Below are 21,357 nucleotides of genomic sequence, written 5' to 3' on the forward strand. Positions count from 1 at the left end.
CGAGAACACTGGCTAGTTGTCAGTTTTCCGACCCCGCGCTATCTTTCGCTGCTCAGGTTAAACATGATATTCAAGTCACTTAGATAACTTATAAATCTTAATGTTTGGCTTTTTTCACTGTTTTATTTGTACCTCGGTAAATCAGTTTGGCTGAGATTAAAGTTATAGTAGTTTTCACACAGCTGAATAAAAGTCAAACAGAAAACCCATTAAACAGAAGTGTGAGATGGTTGATTGTACTCCAATGGCCTGTTATGTTTTACGGAGCAAAGAGCAGACGGCCGAGTTCATTGAACTCCGGAGCACCTGTTTACTGGTGCCACTGTGGGTTGGAGGTACAGCAACAATATGCCGTTTTTAATCTGTTAGGCATAAGGGAGAGAGCTTATTCTTTCTTTTAGTCCAAACTTTGTACATTTTGCTATGGATGCTGTTCAGGAATTAAGAAGATTGATATGCTCTATTATTTTCTGTCTGTTTGGGCCATTCTTGAGAAGATGGGCATAGAAGGGTAAAGTCACCTCTTTGCAGGCAAAAAAATAAATGGGACGATCTAAGAAAGAAATACAAAGTATGTACAGCTGTATTCAAATATGGGTTTTTAGCAAGTTATAAACTTATTCATGTAAACCTGTACTGTTGCTTTTTTTGTCAACTGCCACTTTTTATTTCCTCTGCCTTTAGGATTTCAAGTATACAGGGTCAGGCGATCGAGTGAGCGGGAAGCCCACTGCTGCTACATGGCCACGGTTTGCCCTCATGGATGAGGTGTTAGGACAGAGGCCTTCTACCAGGCCTCCAGTGCTAATTGCTTCCATCCATGAGGACACTTCAGGGCCCAGCAGTGGGCAACGAAGTGTTGGATGAGGAAGAGTAGGAAGATGAGGGCCAGGTGGAGCAAAGAGGGGCAAAAAGAAAGGACAGGGATGAGTTGTTGGATTTAATCAGAGAGGACATGAGATTGCAGAGGGGAATGGAGGAAAGAACAGCACAGGAGGCAAAAGATGGGATGGACAGACTGTTTGGTTTGCTTGAGAAACTTGTTGAAAACAAAAAGTAAATTGCTTGGAAATAAAAATGTAAATGCTTTACCTTTATTTGCATTGTTTTTCTTTTTTTTTAAGAAACTATGTACAACATAAATTTTATCAACACAATTAATTAAAATGTCACAAAAAAGTAACAATAGAAAAAACAACAAAAAACATGAATTCCTAAGAATTATTATTACAGTCCAGGATTAACCTGAGTGTCCCAGTAAGCACAGGTACTTTTAACCAGGCCTGATCTTTGGCTGAGCAGGAAGTCTCAGGCAGTAATGCTGAATGTGATGGACCAGCACCAGAGAGATGGAGGAGGTGCCACAAGCAAGACCTTGGTTTGTATTTCCAGCTGACGGCTGACGGCTGCCATGTCACTAAGATGTATTCAGAAAGATGCAAACAATCCTGTTAATAAAGATCTAACAAGTAATATCTAAAAAATGCACTACTAACAGAATACTTGCCTCTTTAAAAATATTCATGGTCCTGGGGTAGCTCCTCCAGGGCAGACACCTCAGCAGATAGCTGAGAGTTACAGGACTCTCTCCCAGACCACAGACTCATAATACAAGTCAGAGCCTTATAGAAAAAAAGAAAGTTGTGTTTTCAAAATTGGAGTTCAAGTTATTTTTACTTCCAGTAGTGTTAACATACTACACAGGTCACAAACAAGTTTTTTTGTAATTTTCATTGTAAGTGGGATAAAGCAGTTAAATTAAAAGTAGTCTAACATAAATGTAAATGTTGTAATTTGATTATTTTAATAAACCATGTAACTAGGATGGATTCAATGCTGGCGTGACCACAGTGCACACGTCTGCTGTTGTTCACAGTGGTCGAAGGGACCGCTCAGGGAGTTTGTGTGTTTGCTCAGACACACAAAAAATTAGAGGGAACATTGGTGGTGACAGGAAGTTTTAAAACAGAAAGTGACACCACTCAGAATAAACTGTTCAAACAAGTCAAAGACATTTCTACATCAGGGAATAAAGATGAGTTTACACATACTGACAGCTCTGCAGTGACAGGTTCAACACAAAAAACATGAGTCAGGTATGAAGCTGACCTTTGGTAAATGAACCTTTGACCTCAAACGCAGAAACAAATGGTGCTGATGACATCACTGCCCTGTCACTGTACACTATGATCATAAATGTGCATTCATCACATTAATATCGCCTCTCATCTGCTCTTGTAGAACTGCTTCATCCTTTTATTTCAGCTGGTGGCTCAAAAAATATATAAACAAAATTCAAAGAGCTTGTAATAGCTATTGTTTTTAACAAACTGCTTCAAGGCTAAATCAGCTGGTCTGATGCTTGTGGACATTAAAAGCTTACAATAAACAACATTTTTTATAGGTCACAGGAGGTCAAAAGTCAGAGCTCCTGTGGGTCTGAGGGCGGCCTCAAGCTGGAGAAGGATGAAGGAGTCTGACCTGAGCCAGTGTTTGACATGAACACATCAGCACTGCTATCAGTGAGCCTCACAACAGCCGTTAGCATCATTTCAGCGTTTCAGTCATTTAAAAACACTTCCTGTCACTGTGGTGGTTACAGTGACATCATGCACTTTGTGTTTTGACCTCCAGAGGGCGACAAATCAGCACAGACAGAGAGCTCCACTCAAACTTTGCTGCCATCAGTAATAATTCTTCAAATATAATCATCAGTGTTTGAGCAGTTATGATATCAGGGACAATCTAGACGTGTGACAATACTGAACATGTCACATGACACACCTTAAACATTTGATCCACTCTCAGTCTGCACTTTCATTCATGACTTCAACATGTTGAAATGAGCTTTGAAGAAACATCAGTTTAGTGCAGAAATATTCAAACTAAGAAGAGCAACAAAGTGATGACACATGTTTGTGTTTCAAACAGGAAAACCAGCAGAAATAAAATCTCCTTTGGAAAACCTGCCTGAGATTTGGGAGTTTCCGAGGTGCACCTGAATGTAGCACAGACAGTTTCTAACGATTCGGATTGTGGAGAGGGCCTCACACAACTTTATGGGTGTTTTCTTCCTGCTCAAACTTGACTTTTTCTGTCCTGAACTTCCCGTTTCTCCTAACTGATGCTGATAACTCTGTGTGAAGCGCCACGTGAAGGTAAGTGAAGCAAGCTGTAATGTTTTCCTGGCATCAGCTGTGTGCAGCTTAGTTCCAGCACATAGTTCACGGTAACGGACTCGCACCTGGACCAACGAGGCCCAGTGTTAAACGCTCTTCCCCCTTTTATTGTTTGTGCGAATGAGTGTGATAATGTAACCGGTGTATCCCTGCGTTGTGTTTGACAATGAAAGGTAAAAAGAAAGAAAGACCTACAAGTAATTAACTCATCTGCTCCAGCTCCTCTCCCACAGGGGAATTTGTAGAAAAGGGGTGCACGTATCTTTTTACATTAAACATCAAATACAAACTTACATGGAACATATTTGAGACAAGATAAGAGAAAAACCACACAAAATTCGACATTCCTACCAAAGAAAGGTAAAAAGAAAGGAAAGACTCCAAGTCATTAACTTGCTTGCTCCAGCTCCTACAACCAAATGCAAACAATAGGAAGAGTGTTAGCTCAACCCATCACAACTTCTAAACTAGCTAGAATTATTTATTCATGCAAGCAGTGAGAGTGCCTATAACACATATGCAGCACATGTGTACTACACATTTACAGCATCTAGCAAAATCTGGCATAATAATTGTACTGAAAAGACAACCAGTAACATCAGGGTGGCTAAATACAAATAATATGTGTCTTGTACAGTGTTGGAAAAGAAATGATACCATCCTCTCCCATGGGGGAATTGTAGAAAAGCGGAGAGGCCAAAGGGGTTTTATTGATGCTGCTCACAGACAAACATGAGCCTTTGGTCAGTTTTGCTACCATTGTTTTCCTGATGTGATGAATGTGCAGCTGGAAACATTTGGAGTTGTTGAGGATGGGTTGACACCAGAGATGGTGAAATCTGATTAATCGGATTACAGTAACACGTTACAAGTAATGTGTTACTGTAATCTGATTACTTTTTTCAAGTAACGAGTAAAGTAAGGGATTACCATTGCAAAAACGGTAATTAGATTACTGTTACTTTCCCGTAGGAACGCTGCGTTACTGCGTTACTGCGTTACTAAAACCGTGATTTTTTTGCGAGAATGTCTCATGACAATGACGTAAGCGAGTGCGACGTTCATGACAACAGCTGTGTGCAGATCAACAACGGATAATATATCGAGTGCAGGAGAGAGTATGAGCGTGCAGCGTTTAAAGCGTGGAAGTACTGACCTTACTTTGAGTTTGATTCCATAAAAAGTGACAAAAACATTAGCGTCCGTTGTGCGTGGGAAGAAAACTTCTTTTTACAGCGAAAAACCCCCTAAACATCCAAGCAAGCACCGAGTAGCTACGACGTAATGGGAAATTCACAGAGAAACTCGCGGATTCTTCAACTGACCGCCGCGGCACACCTGCACCAGGGCAAACCTCCGCCTAACCCACTCCTGCTTTACAGGTGAAAATAGAGCAACAGGACCGCTAGTCTTTGATTTTATTTATTTTCTGCTATGTTTCACTTGCATCTATTTGAAAGACTGAGTGTAAACACAAAAAAAAATTTATTTTATGTGCTGGAATGTGCAGAAAATAGGTTTAAATGTTAAACTAATTTCTTCCAGTCAGAGAATGGCGCATATAATTACATTTTTGGTTGATGCATAAAGTTAGAAGATTAAAACTAATAAAACAAGTTTTAAAAAGAGACTTTTCCATTTGATTACATTTTGTATGATGGATTATGCAGAAAAAGTAGAATTGGGCTTTACATCAAATCAAAATTATTTATTTTTAGCACATAAAAAATGGGCAGGAAGATGACCGTTGACCAGAACAGGAAGAAGAGAACAGCTTGAGGTTTCTCTGTTTTATACTTCCCCCACAACCTAGCCTGTATGACATGAGCACACATAGCAACAGCTTAGCAAACACACTTCCTGTTTTTTTTCTTGATTTTTTCTCTGTGAGTCCTGATTTTGGGAGAAACACTAAAGAGCTAATGACTTTGACCACTGGAAGTTAAAGAGTCTACTTCCTCTGTCACCGAGCAGAAAACAGTAATGACCATACTCAATAAAACATAACGGTGACTAAGAAGTTCTTGAAATGATTTTCAGTAAAAAAAACAAAAAAAACAAAAACCTTAAAAACCCCCAAAACCTGTTAAAAATGTAACTGTGCTTAACAGGAACATGGTCACTGAAGGCATCAAGCGATGCTGCTGTCTCCTGTGTCTATACAGTTTAAATAACTCTTCTTTTTTTTTTTTTTTTTTTTTTTTTTTTCCTGTCCCATTTGGTTCTTTAGCCATCAGAATTGTTGTCTGAAGACCAACAAGGATACCCAATGGATTTATTTTGCCAAATGGATCATCGTGGCATTGCCGTATTGGTCCATTTGATCGACCTTTGTTCTTATTATTTATTTTATTTTATTTTCAGTTGTTACAGACGGGACAGACATGAGTGAGGGATAGGAAAGGGAGAAAGAAAGAGGAAGGAAAAGAAAAAAAGAAGAGAAGAGGGACAGTGATAAAGGGGGGGGAGAAAAAAAAATCTCCTGGATCACCTGTTGAGAGAAAAAGAATAGAAAACAAGCAAAAAAAACCAAAGCAACATACTAAACACAACATCATCGCATTAATCTAGCTAAGTGTAAACAGCAGTAAATACTAAATATTCAATGTTGTTGTGCAGCACGCAGGACAGACAGCGCACAATGTGCTTTGAAGTAGCAGCCAAGAAAGGTGTGATTTAAGTCTATGAACAGTGAGCACCCGTGTGCACACCTGTGTGGATCAGCGCGCTTGTATTCAAATGGTTTCCACATGTAATGGTCTGCAAGAGGATGTAGAGAGCCATAGCCCCGTCCCCCAGGGCATGAAGCAGGCATGGAGGAGATCCAGGCCCCAGACATCCAGAGGCCCCAGAGTGCGAGAGCCCAAGGAGGACCACCGGAGGGGCATCCGTGCCACCCTCATGGGAAGGGCTGAGGATCCCCAGACGAGGCGTCACCCAGTAGCCACCGAGCAGAAGCTAGAGGGGGCTGCACCGGCGTGCCCGCCGGCTCTGCCGGCAGCCAGCTGTGCCAGAGTGAACCGAGCCGCAGGCCCAGAGGCCGGAGGCCCGAGGCCCGAATAACTCTTCTTGAGTCACGTGATGTTCCTCTGTCTCTACATCTTTTTCTCTGACTGCAGCTGTGTTTGAATAAACTGGAATGTCCAATTCTCCAACACATTAACTCTGCTGATACTCTTTGAATCCTGGATCGGGAAGTAAAGAAAACAGAGTAACATAGTGTATGCTGGTAAGTGCCAGGAGGATTGTCAGGATTTATACATCAGAGAAACCAAACCTCTGGAGAAGTGGTTGGCACAACACAGAAACGCTACCTTAGGCCAGGACTCTGCAGTCTATTTACACCTACACGCCAGTGGACAGTCTTTCAATGATGAGGATGTACACATCCTGAACAGGGAGGAACGCTGGTTAGAGCGCAGAGTCAAAATGGAAAAAGGAAACACCATCTTACAATGCTGTGATTGCAGCCATTCCCCAACTCTTTGTGAATGGTACTCATGGCCATTGATCAGTGGTCAAGGAAATGACCTGAGACTGAAGAAGTTACTTGGATGAGTGACGAAACATTTCTCCCACTGAAAACGCTATGTCCAGATGAACAGAATCAACTTTTGGATGTCTAAGGAGCTTGGAAGGAAAAAAGGCATCTGGACATTTTAAGTTGCTTGAAGATGTTTCACCTCTCATCCGAGAAGCTTCTTCAGTTCTAGGGTAAAATGGTGGAGAGTCCTACATTTTTCCTTGTGGGAGTGTCCCCCCCAAAAGTGAGAATGGACCTCCTAATGAAACTCTACCTAATCACACAACCCGAGGTGTGAAAATGGGTGTATTTCACAATCAGCCAAGGTTTTGGGTGAGCTCATTGTGAAAACTAGCCCCACTCTATCATGTGATTTCCTGAGGTCAGATGGCCCAGGATTTAAGTGGGCATTAAGGCGTCTGGGAAGGGATCTCAAAACTGTCTTGATGCATTCTCAATCATTCAGGAAAGTAAATCTCCAAATGTTGATTCTGTTCATCTGCATTTTGTGGGAGAAACGTTTCGTCACTCATCCAAGTGACTTCTTCAGTCTCAGCCTGGCTGGGGGGCTTCTTTGCCTCCCTCCTGCTGTGTGCCCAGCCTGGAGGCTGCGGTCTGTGACCGGCTCCCGGTGCAGACGGCTCCCTGTGATAGTGTTTCCTCACTTGGGTCATGTGTACCCAGCCCAATTTTACTCTTTAAGTGTGTGTGTGTGTGTGGGGGGGGGGGAGGGGGGGGGGGGGTGTATGCATCCATGATCATTTATGTTAATGAGAGTGTGGGGAGTGAGTTGGAGGGCGGGGTGGGGTGGGCTGCTTTTAACCATGTAAAGCACTTTGTGCTACATTTTTGTATGAAAAGTAAATAGTAAAGATTGATAAATAAAGATTGATTGATTGATTGATTGATTTTGGAGACTGAAGAAGTCACTTGGATGAGTGACAAAACGTTTTTCCCACAAAATGCTACATCCAGATGAACAGAATCAACATTTGGAGATCTCAAAACTGGATTACTGGATTCTCTGACAGTTGGTGCCGTAACTTCCACTAAATCAAATATGTGTGACTAAGTGGTCAGAGAGGTTAGATTAAAAAATAATAAAAGGACAATGCCACCAAGGGGAATTTCACCCCCAGGAAATATATTTATTTTTTAAAAAAGGGGGATAAAAGCAAATAAAAAGTTCAAGGATGCACCCTGAGGCAGGTTAGCTCAAATAATAACACAGTTTTATAACACAGAGGGATTAATAAAGTTTTATCTAATCTAATGTAATCTGAATAAAATAATGAATAAAACAATAAGAAAACTGAATGCAGCGTTGTTGTTGACAGTGTCCTAAATTACAATAAAACAATCACTGAACTAGGACTTACCAGCAGCTGTGGATCCAAAAGAAAATCACACGGAAAGAGAACAAACACTATAGCCTGCACCCAGTGCTGTACAAAGGAAAGTGTGAAGACGACCAACCACCTATGGTCCCAGGGCAACTGAAGCGTCTTCCGTTCACAAAAAAAATATAAAAGCATGGGACAACACGCTAAAAGAATAAAATGACACTGAGCCACAAGCTTGCTACAGATCATAAAAAAAAGAAATAAAAAAACTTTAATCTATAATAAAACAAACCGCACACATGCACATGCATACGAAACTTGCACCCCACGAGTCAAACCAAGCTTTTACTGGCTATAATTGTTCAAGCCTCGATCATAGTCCGGTGCAGCTCCCCGCAAACTGGGAGAAGCAAGCGGAGGCAATATTTGATGATATGCGGCGGAAGATCACTCTAGCCAGCCACAGAAACAGGAGTGCAGACAATAGTTCAGAATTGGCTAAATAAAACCAAAACAAATCCAAAGCCCCAACGAGGTGAGGCAGAACAACAGGAGCAAAACAGCAACACAGTTCACAACAAATGAAACTGGAAACACGACAGCAGCTCCACTGAGGAGGAGCCCTGAAACAGTGACTAGGCAGGTGTCTCCCATAATTCAGATTAAACATGTAATCTGCTGTGAAATATAGTAAATAAGTTTAAAAAAAATAGATGAGATGAAACCGTGATTCACATATTCTCATGTTTTACAGTCAGAGATGGAGAAGGCCTCACCAGTGCAGCTGCTTGAAATGTTGAAGAAATTGGGAGAGGAGGAGCTGAAGCTTTTCCACTTTTACCTGCAGTATGAACCTGGAGGTGACTTCACCAAAATCTATAAGAGCCTGCTGGAGAACGCAGACAGACTGAAAACAGTAGAAGTGATGGTGCAGGCATATTCAGACCACGTGATCAAGGTGGCGAGGTCGATTTTAAAGAAGATGAATGCAGGTCAGTCAGAGGAAAGAGAAACAAACACTCAGTACGGTATGCAGACACGACATCGTCACAATTTATTTTATGAAGTAGGGGTGGGCAATATAAACGATATACGATAGAAGCGATATAAATTTGGCCAACAATAGAGATTTTGACTATATAGCGCATGTTGATGATGTCATCAAGCTGCGTCTGTTTTGGTCGAAAGCATCGCAGCGGCTACAACCATTATCATCTGCAAATTATGACGGGCGACAGTAATAGCAAAGAAATGAAGCACTTTTGAATTATGGGGAAAGCCAAAAACTGCGCTTCTTCCACTTCCATAACATTGATTCAATAATGTTGAATTCTCTCGCAGCTGTTCTATTCCCATGTAGTTGCAGTATATTAATAACTAACCTCGTATTGCGGATGAATACTCTTAGTTGTTCTCCTGACTGAAGTTTGCCCCGTGTATAGCATCCTGCTATACGATTGCATTTGTCCCTAACCACCAGAATCCCTCACGTTATCTTTTATCGAGTGGAGAAAAAAAAGTTGGCGTTCATCCTCCAGCTGCACTGTGCTAATGTTATGCTAACATAGCTGTGTCGCTAGCAATCACGTAGCACAACATTATATACCATGTAGTCCAACTTAAGTAACCCTGCAAACGCCACTGTTGTTTAGTTTTCTGTTTTCATTTATGTTGGAAGTGATAGCAGAGCTGTACGTTTTAATTACTTTCAAAAATCTCTGAGTCAGAACATGGTATGTCATGTTTAGTTACTGTTAACTTGTAACTCCGTTAAATTTAATAAATTCTGTTTTCATGGATGCCTGGATGTTAAACTTAATTGTTACACCTGGTAAAGCAGCAACGCTGATGATTTTATTAAAAATCTGCACCCAGATTACTCCGCAAAGCTCCTCACTACGGCAGCAAGCAGTGCGGCTTACCAAAGTTGTACTAAAACATTTTTTTAACAGATTTCTGCACGCCCAAATCGGTTCGAGGTCAGTAAGCACAACCAGAATTCATACATAAGGCACACTCTCGATTTTTGAGAAAATTAATGGATTTTTAGTGTGTCTTATAGTGTGGAAATTATGTTATACAGAAGAAAAGAATATATTGCAATATATATCGTTACCGCACGTGATTCAAATTATATGGATTTTAGGCCATATCTCCTAGCCCTATTATGAAGGTATTAAACAGTTTTAGTCTGACTTTTTAATTTTGTGTCTTTCTCATCAGGTTCTTTTAGTACAAATGTTATATTTACATTATTTTGAAGTGAAGCAGGTTTTCATTTTTAAAGAGACCAGTTCATAATTCAAGCGACACTTTCCTCCAACAGGAAGTCCGTCAGCCCAGGAAGTTTCATCGCGTTTATCAGAAGGTAAGAATTTAGTTGTTTGTCTGTAGAGACGTCAACATGGCAGAAACAGATGAAGGCTGAGCTGACCAATCAAAACTCTGATTGTTTCCATTTGGTATCTCTGTAGCCTCAGTGTTGCTCCGCTGTATGACTTAAAGACAGAGCTCCAGCAAATGAAAGGTTGTTTGGTTTAACCCTTTAAAGCCGGTCGGAGCGGGCACGCTCTGTTTTGTGTAACTATTTTTAAATCCCGGTAGCACTGCAACCACGTAAGCTAGCGCAATAATTTTTTTGCACATGAAACCGGAGGAGTTGTACTTACATCTTATGCCATCAGCTTGTCCTAAGTCACAGTTTCCTTCCACATATAGCTTTGCAAAAACTGCATAAAAAGCACTTTTAGTTTTTCCTGCAGTATATAAAAATTGGTGTATTTCAAAAATAAAACTATGAAAACACTTAAAATAAATTTCCTGTGGTGTGAAACTATTTTGTGCAACTTTTTTGTATTTACAGTTTTGAGGGATAAGCTTCTTAAATTTCTCTAGAAATATATGTTAAAAAAAACAAAAACAATTTAAAAATTATTTTGTAGTTTATTGCACTTTTTTGCAATTTATGTAATTACTATGCACTTAATGCAGACATATTATTAAAATTTGGGCTATAATGGTTGTATTGATGTATATCAACTTGAAATGCTCCCAAAAATGGCACTACAGCATGTAAAAATATAATATAACCTCTGGTGGACTTGGTTCTATGGTAGGTCTTAAAGGGTTAATAATGTCTAACATTAGTTCACTGCATGTAACAGCAAACAACAATAAAACAGAGGACATAGTTACAGGCAATGTTCCCTCTAAGCTGCGCACGTGCACAATTGCGCACTGCTGGCACGGTCTCTGCGCACAGAAAATCTGCGTTGCGCACAAAAAAAAATTTAACCTGAATTGAAATTAAAATTAATACTTTAACAATTCTGTTTTGCAGTGTTAGTCAGTAAGTGACTGGCTTATCCAGTATGGGATTAGAACGATGCCACCTTATCCCATAGCAATGATGCGATTCACACTCGTATATGCGCAGCCAATCAACGTCATTGACAGGCTATGACAGCGTCCTTATGTGCTGACACTGGAGTTTTAGCTAGCAAAGCGGCTGATGCGGAGTGAAGCCACGTTAATGACAACGTGTACAACCATTGGAGATGTGAGCAGGACAGACAAACAATTGATGGAAAAAGTGTGGACTTTATACCAGTTTTTAAATTGTGTTGATAGGGCACGTAAAAACAGAGTTGTGATAAAAAAAAATATGCAGTGTTTGTTTTTCTTCCTGAATACTATCGTTGTTTATATTTACTGCGGGAAGAAACGGTAAAAACGTCATTTTAAAAGAAAAAAGGCTTGAAAGCCTGTGAGCAAAGCCAAACCCCACCCCTCTCTCTTTCCTATTCGTCCAAAAAAAGTACCATGTCGACCAATCAAAAAATGGTATGGCAACGTGGCATCTAGTTGTTAAGAAACGGAGGGAAGTTTTAGGAGTGACGGCGGTGTTCTGAGATGTGAGAGGTTTGAGACGTTTAGCGCAAATCTTGTGTAGTTAGTGTGTAGTGTAGTCAATAGTTTTGTTGTGTGTGTCAGAACAATGAGGTGACTGCTGAATGTTACAGGTGTTACAGGAGTGATACATCTGCTGTTGTCAGGCCTGCAGGTATCAGGCTGTTGTCCTCCTTCATCTCATAGTGGACAGAAATTATTTTTTGGAGTGGCACAAATAATTTGTGTGGCATCAGAATTGATGCAGAACAGCTGATTGTTCTGTAAATAGTTTGAAATGTTTATTTAAAAATGCATTGGCTGCCAAACTGAGTTACTTTTTTGAGGAGTAACTATATAATTTATTGCCCAGCATTGGTCATTATTTACTATATTTTGCAGACATAGAGTTACAGACTCTCTCCCAGACCACAGACTCATTATACAAGTCAGAGCTTTATAAAAAAAATTGTTTTAACAAAGTTGTGTTTTCAAAATTGGAGTTCAAGTTATTTTTACTAGTGTTAACATACTACACGGGGCAATGGCTAGATTTTTTTTTTTACATTTTCATTGTAAGTGGGCTAAAGCAGTTAATTAAAAGTAGTCTAACATAAATGCTGTAATTTGATTATTTTAATAAACCATGTTACTTGCATGGATTTGATACTGGCGTGACCACAGTGCACACGTCTGATGTCGCTCACAGTGGTCCAAGTGACCGCTCAGGGAGTTTGTGTGCTCGCTCAGACACATGAAAAATTAGAGGGAACATTGGTTACAGGGTTTTAGATGAGATGTGAGGATGGTTCATAGCAGATTATAAAAAATCTAGAAAAACAAATAACATGATTGGACTCAGAAATAGTCATACGTGTGATGCTCTAGGTTTGCATTTTAAACCAGAGTTTTTAGAAGTGTATTAATGTTTTATTAAGTAAAGTGATATGAATGAATGAACAAAATATATTAAATATTTTAACACTGTGTTCTGCAGGATGTTATTTGTTTAAACTTCTCAAAGCAAATCAATAATTAATAACAACCCCGCCCCCCCCCCCCCCAAAAAAAACAAATAACCCTAAGGTTAAAGCCGCACGCACAATGAAGCCATTGTTGAAGTGTCTGCTTTGCTTTGCTACAGTTTTCTCGCAGGTAGCTCTCTGCGGTCGGAGAGAAATCCTGTTTCTACCAATAGACTTATTTTTGACTTTATGGAGGTGGAGTCCAAAGGAGGATGGCCTTTTCACCGAGTGAAGCACACTCAAAGACAAGAACATAAACACATTTTTATTTATTTATTTTTTTCACATTTTATAACATCAATTTTTCTCAGTTAACTAAGAAACAATTTTCTTTGGAGTGATGTGTGCTTCTCATTATGATGATTTTTTTTTTACTCATAGAAGTTACAGTATGTAATACTGTACAATAGATTAATGGGCCAGCCGTGCACAGGCTTCAGAACTTGCCTCTGAATCTTCTGGTTTAAAATATTTCTTTAACATTAAATCATCCAGTGGCACTTGTCAGTATTTCCAAAGCTGCACAGCAAACAATAACTGCTGATGATTTATTCAGCAAAAATCATTTTTTCAAATTTAAACAAAATATGGTTAAAACATTTTTTCAGTCGCTGCCACTGACCAATCACATTAGAATCCTGACCTTCTTTGGGCTCCACATCCAAACAGTCAAAACAAAGTCTTTTCCATGAGCAGGAATTTTTCTCCCAGTGCAGAGAGCTGCCTGCGAGTGTGTGTGAAACTGTAACAGTGCGTGTAAAGCAGACACTCAAAAGTGCATGAGTTCTACTTTGTGTACATATCTGATTTTGATTTTTTTATGACATAAATATAATTCCATAAAGACATCACAGCTGTGGCTTTGGGACAACTCTGCAAATGTTCTAGAGTAACTCACTGAGAGCCCTGACTTCAACCCGATCAAACATCTCTGTCGAGACCTGAAAATGTGGCTCTCTGACAGTTCCATCCTGGCTGAGTCTGAGAGGATTTGCAAAGAAGAATAGTAGAAAATCTCCATCATTCTCAAAAAGATTTGAGACTGCAATTACAAAAAGTTATGTTCTTTAACGAGGGGACTAAGTCATTTCAATGACTATAGCATCAGGCTGCAACACAAGAAAAGTGAAAAAAGTGAAGGGGGGATATGGATACTTTCTGAGCCTACTCTATATGATTTTTCTTCAGCAGTGTAGAACACAATCTCAAATTCTATGAAATTTCTACCTGTATATTCACTGAATGAGAACAAGAAGTGACTAACAACTTGACACCTTGAGTCAGAGAGTGTCAGGCTGAGACAGCTGAAACATGGGTATGTTTATCTGAAGGTCAAGCTTAGCTAGCACACCCCAAAATTCTTAAGACATAAATGATACACCTCAAATTTCCCACTGATTAAGCAGAAGGTACTTTACAAAATGTTTAAAAAAAAACAAAACCCTATGTAAAGGATTAATTACTAAATGATCAGACCACTGTCATCAAATCACTGGGGTCCTTTGAATTTTGGAGTTTTCTCTATATTATTGTAGTCTTTACTTCACAATATAAAGCACATTGGGATGTCTGTTCTTGCAATTTAATGTTAAATAAATTAAAATGATTAAAAATAGAATTTTTTGGACCATCGTTCAAAAAATCCTAAATATCTGATGAGATCTAAACAAAAGTTACCAAGAGGCAAATAAATGAAGTTATTCACACTACATAAACCGCAATTGGCCAATCATATCATCTTCTGTTTCAAATTCAGAGGCTCTTCAAAACTGTCAGCTTAAATTCAAGTCTAACCTGGTAGAGCAGTTCCAGTGTGTGTTTGAGGGGATTGCTAAAGCAGGAAACCCAACCTTTCTGAATCAGATCTACACAGAGCTCTACATCACAGAGGGAGGGACTGCAGAGGTCAATAATGAACATGAGGTGATACAGATTGAAACAGCATCCAGGAAACCAGACAGACCAGAAACAACAATCAGACAAGAACACATCTTTAAAGCCTCATCTGAAAGAAATAAACCAATCAGAACAGTGCTGACAAAGGGAGTGGCTGGCATTGGGAAAACAGTCTTAACACAGAAATACACCCTGGACTGGGCTGAATACAAAGCCAACCAGGACATCCAGTTCATATTTCCATTCACTTTAAGAGAGCTAAATGTGCTGAAAGAGGAAAAGTTCAGCTTGGTGGAACTTGTTCATCACTTCTTCGCTGAAACCAAAGAAGCAGGAATCTGCAGCTTTGAAGACTTCCAGGTTGTGTTCATCTTTGATGGTCTGGATGAGTGTCGACTTCCTCTGGACTTCCACAAAACTACAATCCTAACTGACCCTAGAATGTCCACCTCTGTTGATGTGCTGCTGATAAACCTCATCAGGGGGAAACTGCTTCCCTCTGCTCGCCTCTGGATAACCACACGACCTGCAGCAGCCAATCAGATCCCTCCACAGTGTGTTGGCAGAGTGACAGAGATCAGAGGGTTCACTGACCCACAGAAGGAGGAGTACTTCAGGAAGAGATTCAGAGATGAGGAGCAGGCCAGCAGGATGATCTCTCACATCAAGACATCACGAAGCCTCCACATCATGTGCCACATCCCAGTCTTCTGCTGGATCACTTCTACAGTTCTGGAGGATGTGCTGGAAACCAGAGAGGGAGGACAGCTGCCCAAGACCCTGACTGAGATGTACATCCACTTCTTGGTGGTTCAGGCCAAAGTGAAGAAGGTCAAGTATGATGGAGGAGCTGAGACAGATCCACACTGGAGTCCAGACAGCAGGAATATGATTGAATCTCTGGGAAAACTGGCTTTTGATCAGCTGCAGAAAGGAAACCTGATCTTCTATGAATCAGACCTGACAGAGTGTGGCATCGATATCAGAGCAGCCTCAGTGTACTCAGGAGTGTTCACACAGATCTTTAAAGAGGAGAGAGGACTGTACCAGGACAAGGTGTTCTGCTTCATCCATCTGAGTGTTCAGGAGTTTCTGGCTGCTCTTCATGTTCATCTGACCTTCATTAACTCTGGACTCAATCTGCTGGAAGAAGAACAAACAACCTCCCTGAAGTCTGAAATGAAAGAATATTCAGAGAATCTCTTCTACCAGAGTGCTGTGAACAAGACCTTACAGAGTCAAAATGGACACCTGGACTTGTTCCTCCGCTTCCTCCTGGGTCTTTCACTGCAGACCAGTCAAACTCTTCTAAGAGGCCTGCTGACACAGACAGGAAGTAACTCACAGACCAATAAGAAAACAGTCCAGTACATCAAGGAGAAGCTCAGTGAGAATCTGTCTGCAGAGAAAAGCATCAATATGTTTCACTGTCTGAATGAACTGAATGACTGTTCTCTAGTGGCGGAGATCCAACAGCGCATGAGTACAGGACTTCTCTCCGCAAATTATCTGTCTCCTGCTCAGTGGTCAGCTCTGGTCTTCATCTTACTGTCATCAGAAAAAGATCTGGATGTGTTTGACCTGAAGAAATACTCTGCTTCAGAGGAGGCTCTTCTGAGGCTGCTGCCAGTGGTCAAAGTCTCCAACAAAGCTCTGTAAGTAAATATGTGATCAAAGCTTTAGTTTTGAAATGTTCATTCTACTTAACAAAAAAATCAGGTTAGCAATTAACAAATCCAAAAACTGTGATGGGTTCTGCAGCAGTCAAAATCTTTTTAAAAATTGTATTATAAATGACATTATAAATGATCAATTTCAGAAAGCAAAGACGTTCCACTTATGTCAGCATTTCAGCTCATCGCCTTTACATCCATCTTTTAACATGAACACTGTTTTATACAATTATTCTTATAAGTACAGTGATACTCACATTAAACACCTAGAATTACGCTGTTGTTAGAATTGTGCCCTCCACTATTATGTCTTGATGGATTCTCGATCATCCAGGAAATTAAATCTCCAAAAGTTTATTCTGTTCATCTGGACGTAGCGTTTTCAGTGGGAGAAACATTTCGTCATTCATCCAAGTGACTTTTTCAGTCTCAGCTGACTGCAGGTTTCTCCAATCTTATAAACAGTACGTTTGCATAATGACTAAAACCAGGCCACTGAGGGAACAATAGCCTGGGAGGTCAGTTCCTTAATCTTAATTATACAAATTCTCATGACCATTGATCAACAACCACTGACAAAACGCACTGATCAAAGACCACTGATCAATGGCCATGAGTATAGAGAGTCTGTATGGTTTACCAAAAATACATAAACAGGGTGCACCTTTAAGATCGATTGCCTGCATGATCAACTCACTCACCTATAACATCTCCCAAATTTCTGGCTTCGATCCTCAACCCGCTGGTGTGCAGCTCTGAACACCACATCACTTTACTTGCATCCCAGTCACGGAAAAGTTGGAGGTAGTCTGTAAGAGATTACAGGATGACACCAACCTCAGCAATAGGATCACTCTCAGCTTCGTTCAAGTGTGTTTGCTTTTGGAGCTGTGTCTTCATTCCAACTACTTAACATACAAGGGTCAGTTCTACAGGCAGAAACATGGGTGTGCCATGGGCTCCCCAGTTTCACTCATCATGGCCAATTTGTACATGGAAGAAGTGGAAAAGAGGGCTTTGCTATCCTACCCTGGAACACCACCAAGCCATTGGTTCAGATATGTGGATGACACCTGGGTGAAAATCAAATCTCAGGATGTTCCGCAATTCACGGATCACATTAACTCGGTGGACCGACACATCAAATTCACCAGGGAGGATATGAAAAGTGTCAGGTTAGCCTTCTTAGACTGTGAGATTTCCATCAGTAATGGGGGACATCTAAAAGCTGACATGTACCGTAAACCTACACATACGGATCAGTATTAAAGGTTTGACTCTCATCATCCACTGGAGCACAAACTGGGTGTCATTAGGACGCTACAACACAGAGCGAACACCATCCCCACTAACACAGCGGCCAGGGAGGCAGAAGAACAGCACATCAAGAAGGCCCTGAGTAAATGTGGTTATCCCAGCTGGACTTTTGTCAAAGCTGGAAAGGTGCCTAAAGAAAGCTCCACCCGATCCAGGAGAGAAGGACATCCACTGCCCAAGCAAAAACCTGTAGTGATCCCATATGTGTCAGGAGTATCAGAGCAGTTGAGACGTATTTTTTCTAAACACCGGGTCTCTGTGGCTTTTAAACCCCAAAACACGCTGCGCCAAAAATTGGTCCACCCCAAGGATCGGGTCCCCCGACACAACCAGAGTAACATAGTGTACGCTGTTAAGTGCCAGGAGGATTGCCAGGATTTATACATCGTGGAAACCAAACAACCTCTGGGGAAGCCAATGACACAACACAGAAGAGCTACCTCATCAGGCCAGGACTCTGCAGTCTATTTACACCTACAGGCCAGTGGACACTCTTTCAAGGATGAGGATGTACACATCTTGGAAAGGGAGGAACGCTTATTTGAGCGCGGAGTCAAGGAGGCCATTTACGTGAAAAGGGAAAGACCATCTCTGAATCGAGGAGGGGGCCTACGGGTACATCTTTCGCCATCTTACAATGCTGTGATTGCAGCCTTTCCCCAACTCTTTGGGAATGGTACTCATGGCCATTGTTCAGTGGTCTTTGATCAGTGGGTTTTGGTCAGTGGTTGTTGATCAATGGTCATGAGAATTTGCATAATTAAGATCAAGGAACTGACTTCACAGCTCATTGTTCTTTCGGTGGGCTGGTTTCAGTCATTATGCAAATGTACTGTTTATAAGATTGGGGAAACCTGCAGTCAGCTAAGACTGAAGAAGTCACTTGGATGAGTGACGAAATGTTTCTCCCACTGACAATGCTACGTCCAGATGAACAGAATCAACTTTTGGAGACCTCCGCTATTATATTTCACAGTCAGGAATCAGAAGATCTTGCTTGCATCCAGGGGCCAGAAATTATGTCTTCTATGAGACTTACAGTTTGTATTCAAAATTTTATAAGCAGAGGGTGGAGGAGATGGAGCTCATAAAGATGGAATGTTTCCTGAAACAAGCATATTATAAAAAAAAGGTCCAGTATGTGACGGATAATGTTGAGTTGCATCGACCAACAGTTATGACAGACATTAGAATTAGGAAGTGACCAAAAGTATTGTAATACATACTGGTATACTTTTATTACTAAATCTACGAGCCTGTCATTAAATTATATTCCAATAAGGGGTTGTAGTTATGCTTGTATTAAGAAAAGTTAAAGGGTTTTCTTCCATTTAACACTTATATTTAGAGATTTTTAATTAACCATGTCTTGTAGTGCCCTCCAGTATATTTATTTTTCTTTTCAAGGTTGAACAAATGTCACAAATGTCATATTTTGTTCTTTTATTTAGGCTGAGTGTCTGTAAACTGTCAGAAGAAAGTTGTCAAGCTCTGTCCTCAGTTCTCAGCTCCCAGTCTTCTAGTTTGAGAGAGCTGGACCTGAGTATCAACAGCCTAAATCATTCAGGCGTGAAGCTTCTGTCTGCAGCAATAGAGAGTCCACATTGTAAACTGAATACTCTGAGGTCAGATCAGTTATACTCAGTTTTTGTTATTGTTTTTCTTTTGTTTTCAACTGATAAAATTAAACAGTTAAAAACTTGTAGCCCATAAATTTTTAATCACATTGTAATATTTCTTAGTAAAACTGTTGCATTTTTAACCTGTTTAACCCCAGACATTAGAGATTCTCTAAAAGACATTGCTAAACATAGTAGCTCCTCACTACACCCTTATTACAGTTTAACATGAGTGTTGTTTAATTGTTCATGTTTTCCTTTTCAGACTGAGTCTCTGTAACCTCTCAGAGATGAGCTGTGAAACGTTTTCTGCTGGATTGAAGAATCTAAACTGCAAGCTGTCTACTCTGAGGTCAGATAAAGAGGTTTTCAGAATTAACCAATTAAAGTTCATTCATTTCTTGATGTACAGTGGCTTGCAAAAGTATTCTGCCCCCTTGAACTTATCGACATTTTGTCATATTACAGCCACAAACAGGAATCAAGTTTATTTGAATTACATGTGAAAGACCAATTCAAAGAGGTGTACACGTGAGAAGTGGAACAAAAATCATACATGATTCCAAACATTTTTTACAAATAAAAAACTAAAAAGCGGGGTGTGTGTAATTATTCAGCCCCCTGAGTCAATACTTTGTAGAACCACCTTCTGCTGCAATTACAGCTGCCAGTCTTTTAGGGTATGTCTCTACCAGCCTTGCACATCTAGACACTGAAATTCTGGCCCATTCTTCTTTGCAAAACAGCTCCAGCTCAGTCAGATTAGATGGGCAGTGTTCGTGAACAGCAGTTTTCAGATCTTGCCATAGATTCACAGAGTCACCATGGGCCTCTTGGCTGCAGTTCTGATCAGCGGTCTCCTTGTTCGGCCTGTGAGTTTAGGTGGATGGCCTTGTCTTGGTGGGTTTACAGTTGTGCCATACTCCTTCCATTTCTGAATGATTGCTTGAACAGTGCTCCGTGGGATGTTCGCCTTGAGGTGACTTTTGTTGTGATTTGGCTCTATATAAATAAAATTGAATTGAGGCTTGGGAAATCTTTTTGTAGCCTAAGCCTGCTTTAAATTTCTCAATAACTTTATCCCTGACCTGTCTGGTGTGTACTTTCCACTTCAGGGTGTTGTTGCTCCCAATATTCTCTTAGACAACAACTTCTGAGGCCACCTTAGAGCAGCTGTATTTGTACTTATATTAAATTACATTAGCACTGATATTAGATTACACACAGGTGCACTCTATTTAGTCATTGGCACTCATCAGGCAATGTCTATGGGCAACTGACTGCACTCAGACCAAAGGGGGCTGAATATTTACGCACACCCCACTTTTCAGTCATTTATTTGTAAAAAAAAAAAAAAGAAAAAAAAGAATGGAATCATGTAGTTTAGAATTCCAATAAAATTGATTCATGTTTGTGGCTGTAATGTGACAAAATGTGGAGAAGTTCAAAGGGGGCCGAATACTTTTGCAAGTCACTAAAAAGCCTTTTAATATGGTTTCCTGAAGTATTAAATTTTGATAATAGCTCCACACTGATTATAAGTTAACACCAGTGTCTGTTTGTTTTGTTTTGTTTTTTTTTGTCATTTTCAGAATGAGTCTTTGTAACCTCTCAGAGACAAGCTGTGAAACTCTTTCCTCAATTCTCACCTCCCAGTCCTCAATTCTGAGAGAGCTGGACCTGTGTAACACCAACCTGCAGGATTCAGGAGTCAAGCTTCTGTCTGTTGCAGTGGAGAGTCCACAATGTAACCTTGAAACTCTCAGGTCAAGAATCAAAGCTTTCCTCAGATGATCATTTAAAATGTGATTTATTATTGTTGCACAAATATAAGAATTGTTAAGAGGGTTTTTTTTTTTTAAATGTGTGACAGTTTTTATTTGTTTGTTTGTAT

General features: G+C 40.3%; 1 protein-coding gene across 2 annotated transcripts in view; it reads left to right on the forward strand.

Annotated features, from left to right (window-relative positions):
- Window positions 1–3,040: 3,040 nt before the first annotated feature.
- The window catches only part of LOC146389481 (NLR family CARD domain-containing protein 3-like), a 29,649-nt gene continuing 11,332 nt past the window's right edge, over window positions 3,041–21,357 (forward strand). The window contains exons 1-7 of one of the 2 annotated variants that reach the window (XM_084910130.1): window positions 3,041–3,158; window positions 8,800–9,073; window positions 10,372–10,413; window positions 14,715–16,509; window positions 19,296–19,469; window positions 19,729–19,815; window positions 21,056–21,229. In XM_084910130.1, coding sequence (XP_084766256.1) covers window positions 8,806–9,073; window positions 10,372–10,413; window positions 14,715–16,509; window positions 19,296–19,469; window positions 19,729–19,815; window positions 21,056–21,229 — 2,540 coding nt within the window. In that variant the 5' untranslated portion in view covers window positions 3,041–3,158; window positions 8,800–8,805. The remainder of the gene's footprint in view (window positions 3,159–8,799; window positions 9,074–10,371; window positions 10,414–14,714; window positions 16,510–19,295; window positions 19,470–19,728; window positions 19,816–21,055; window positions 21,230–21,357) is intronic. The other variant, XM_084910138.1, reaches the window with a different exon arrangement.

This window comes from Perissodus microlepis, chromosome 3, assembly GCF_051167445.1.
Source record: "Perissodus microlepis isolate ML-2025 ecotype Zambia chromosome 3, ASM5116744v1, whole genome shotgun sequence".
NCBI classification, from domain to species: domain Eukaryota; kingdom Metazoa; phylum Chordata; class Actinopteri; order Cichliformes; family Cichlidae; genus Perissodus; species Perissodus microlepis.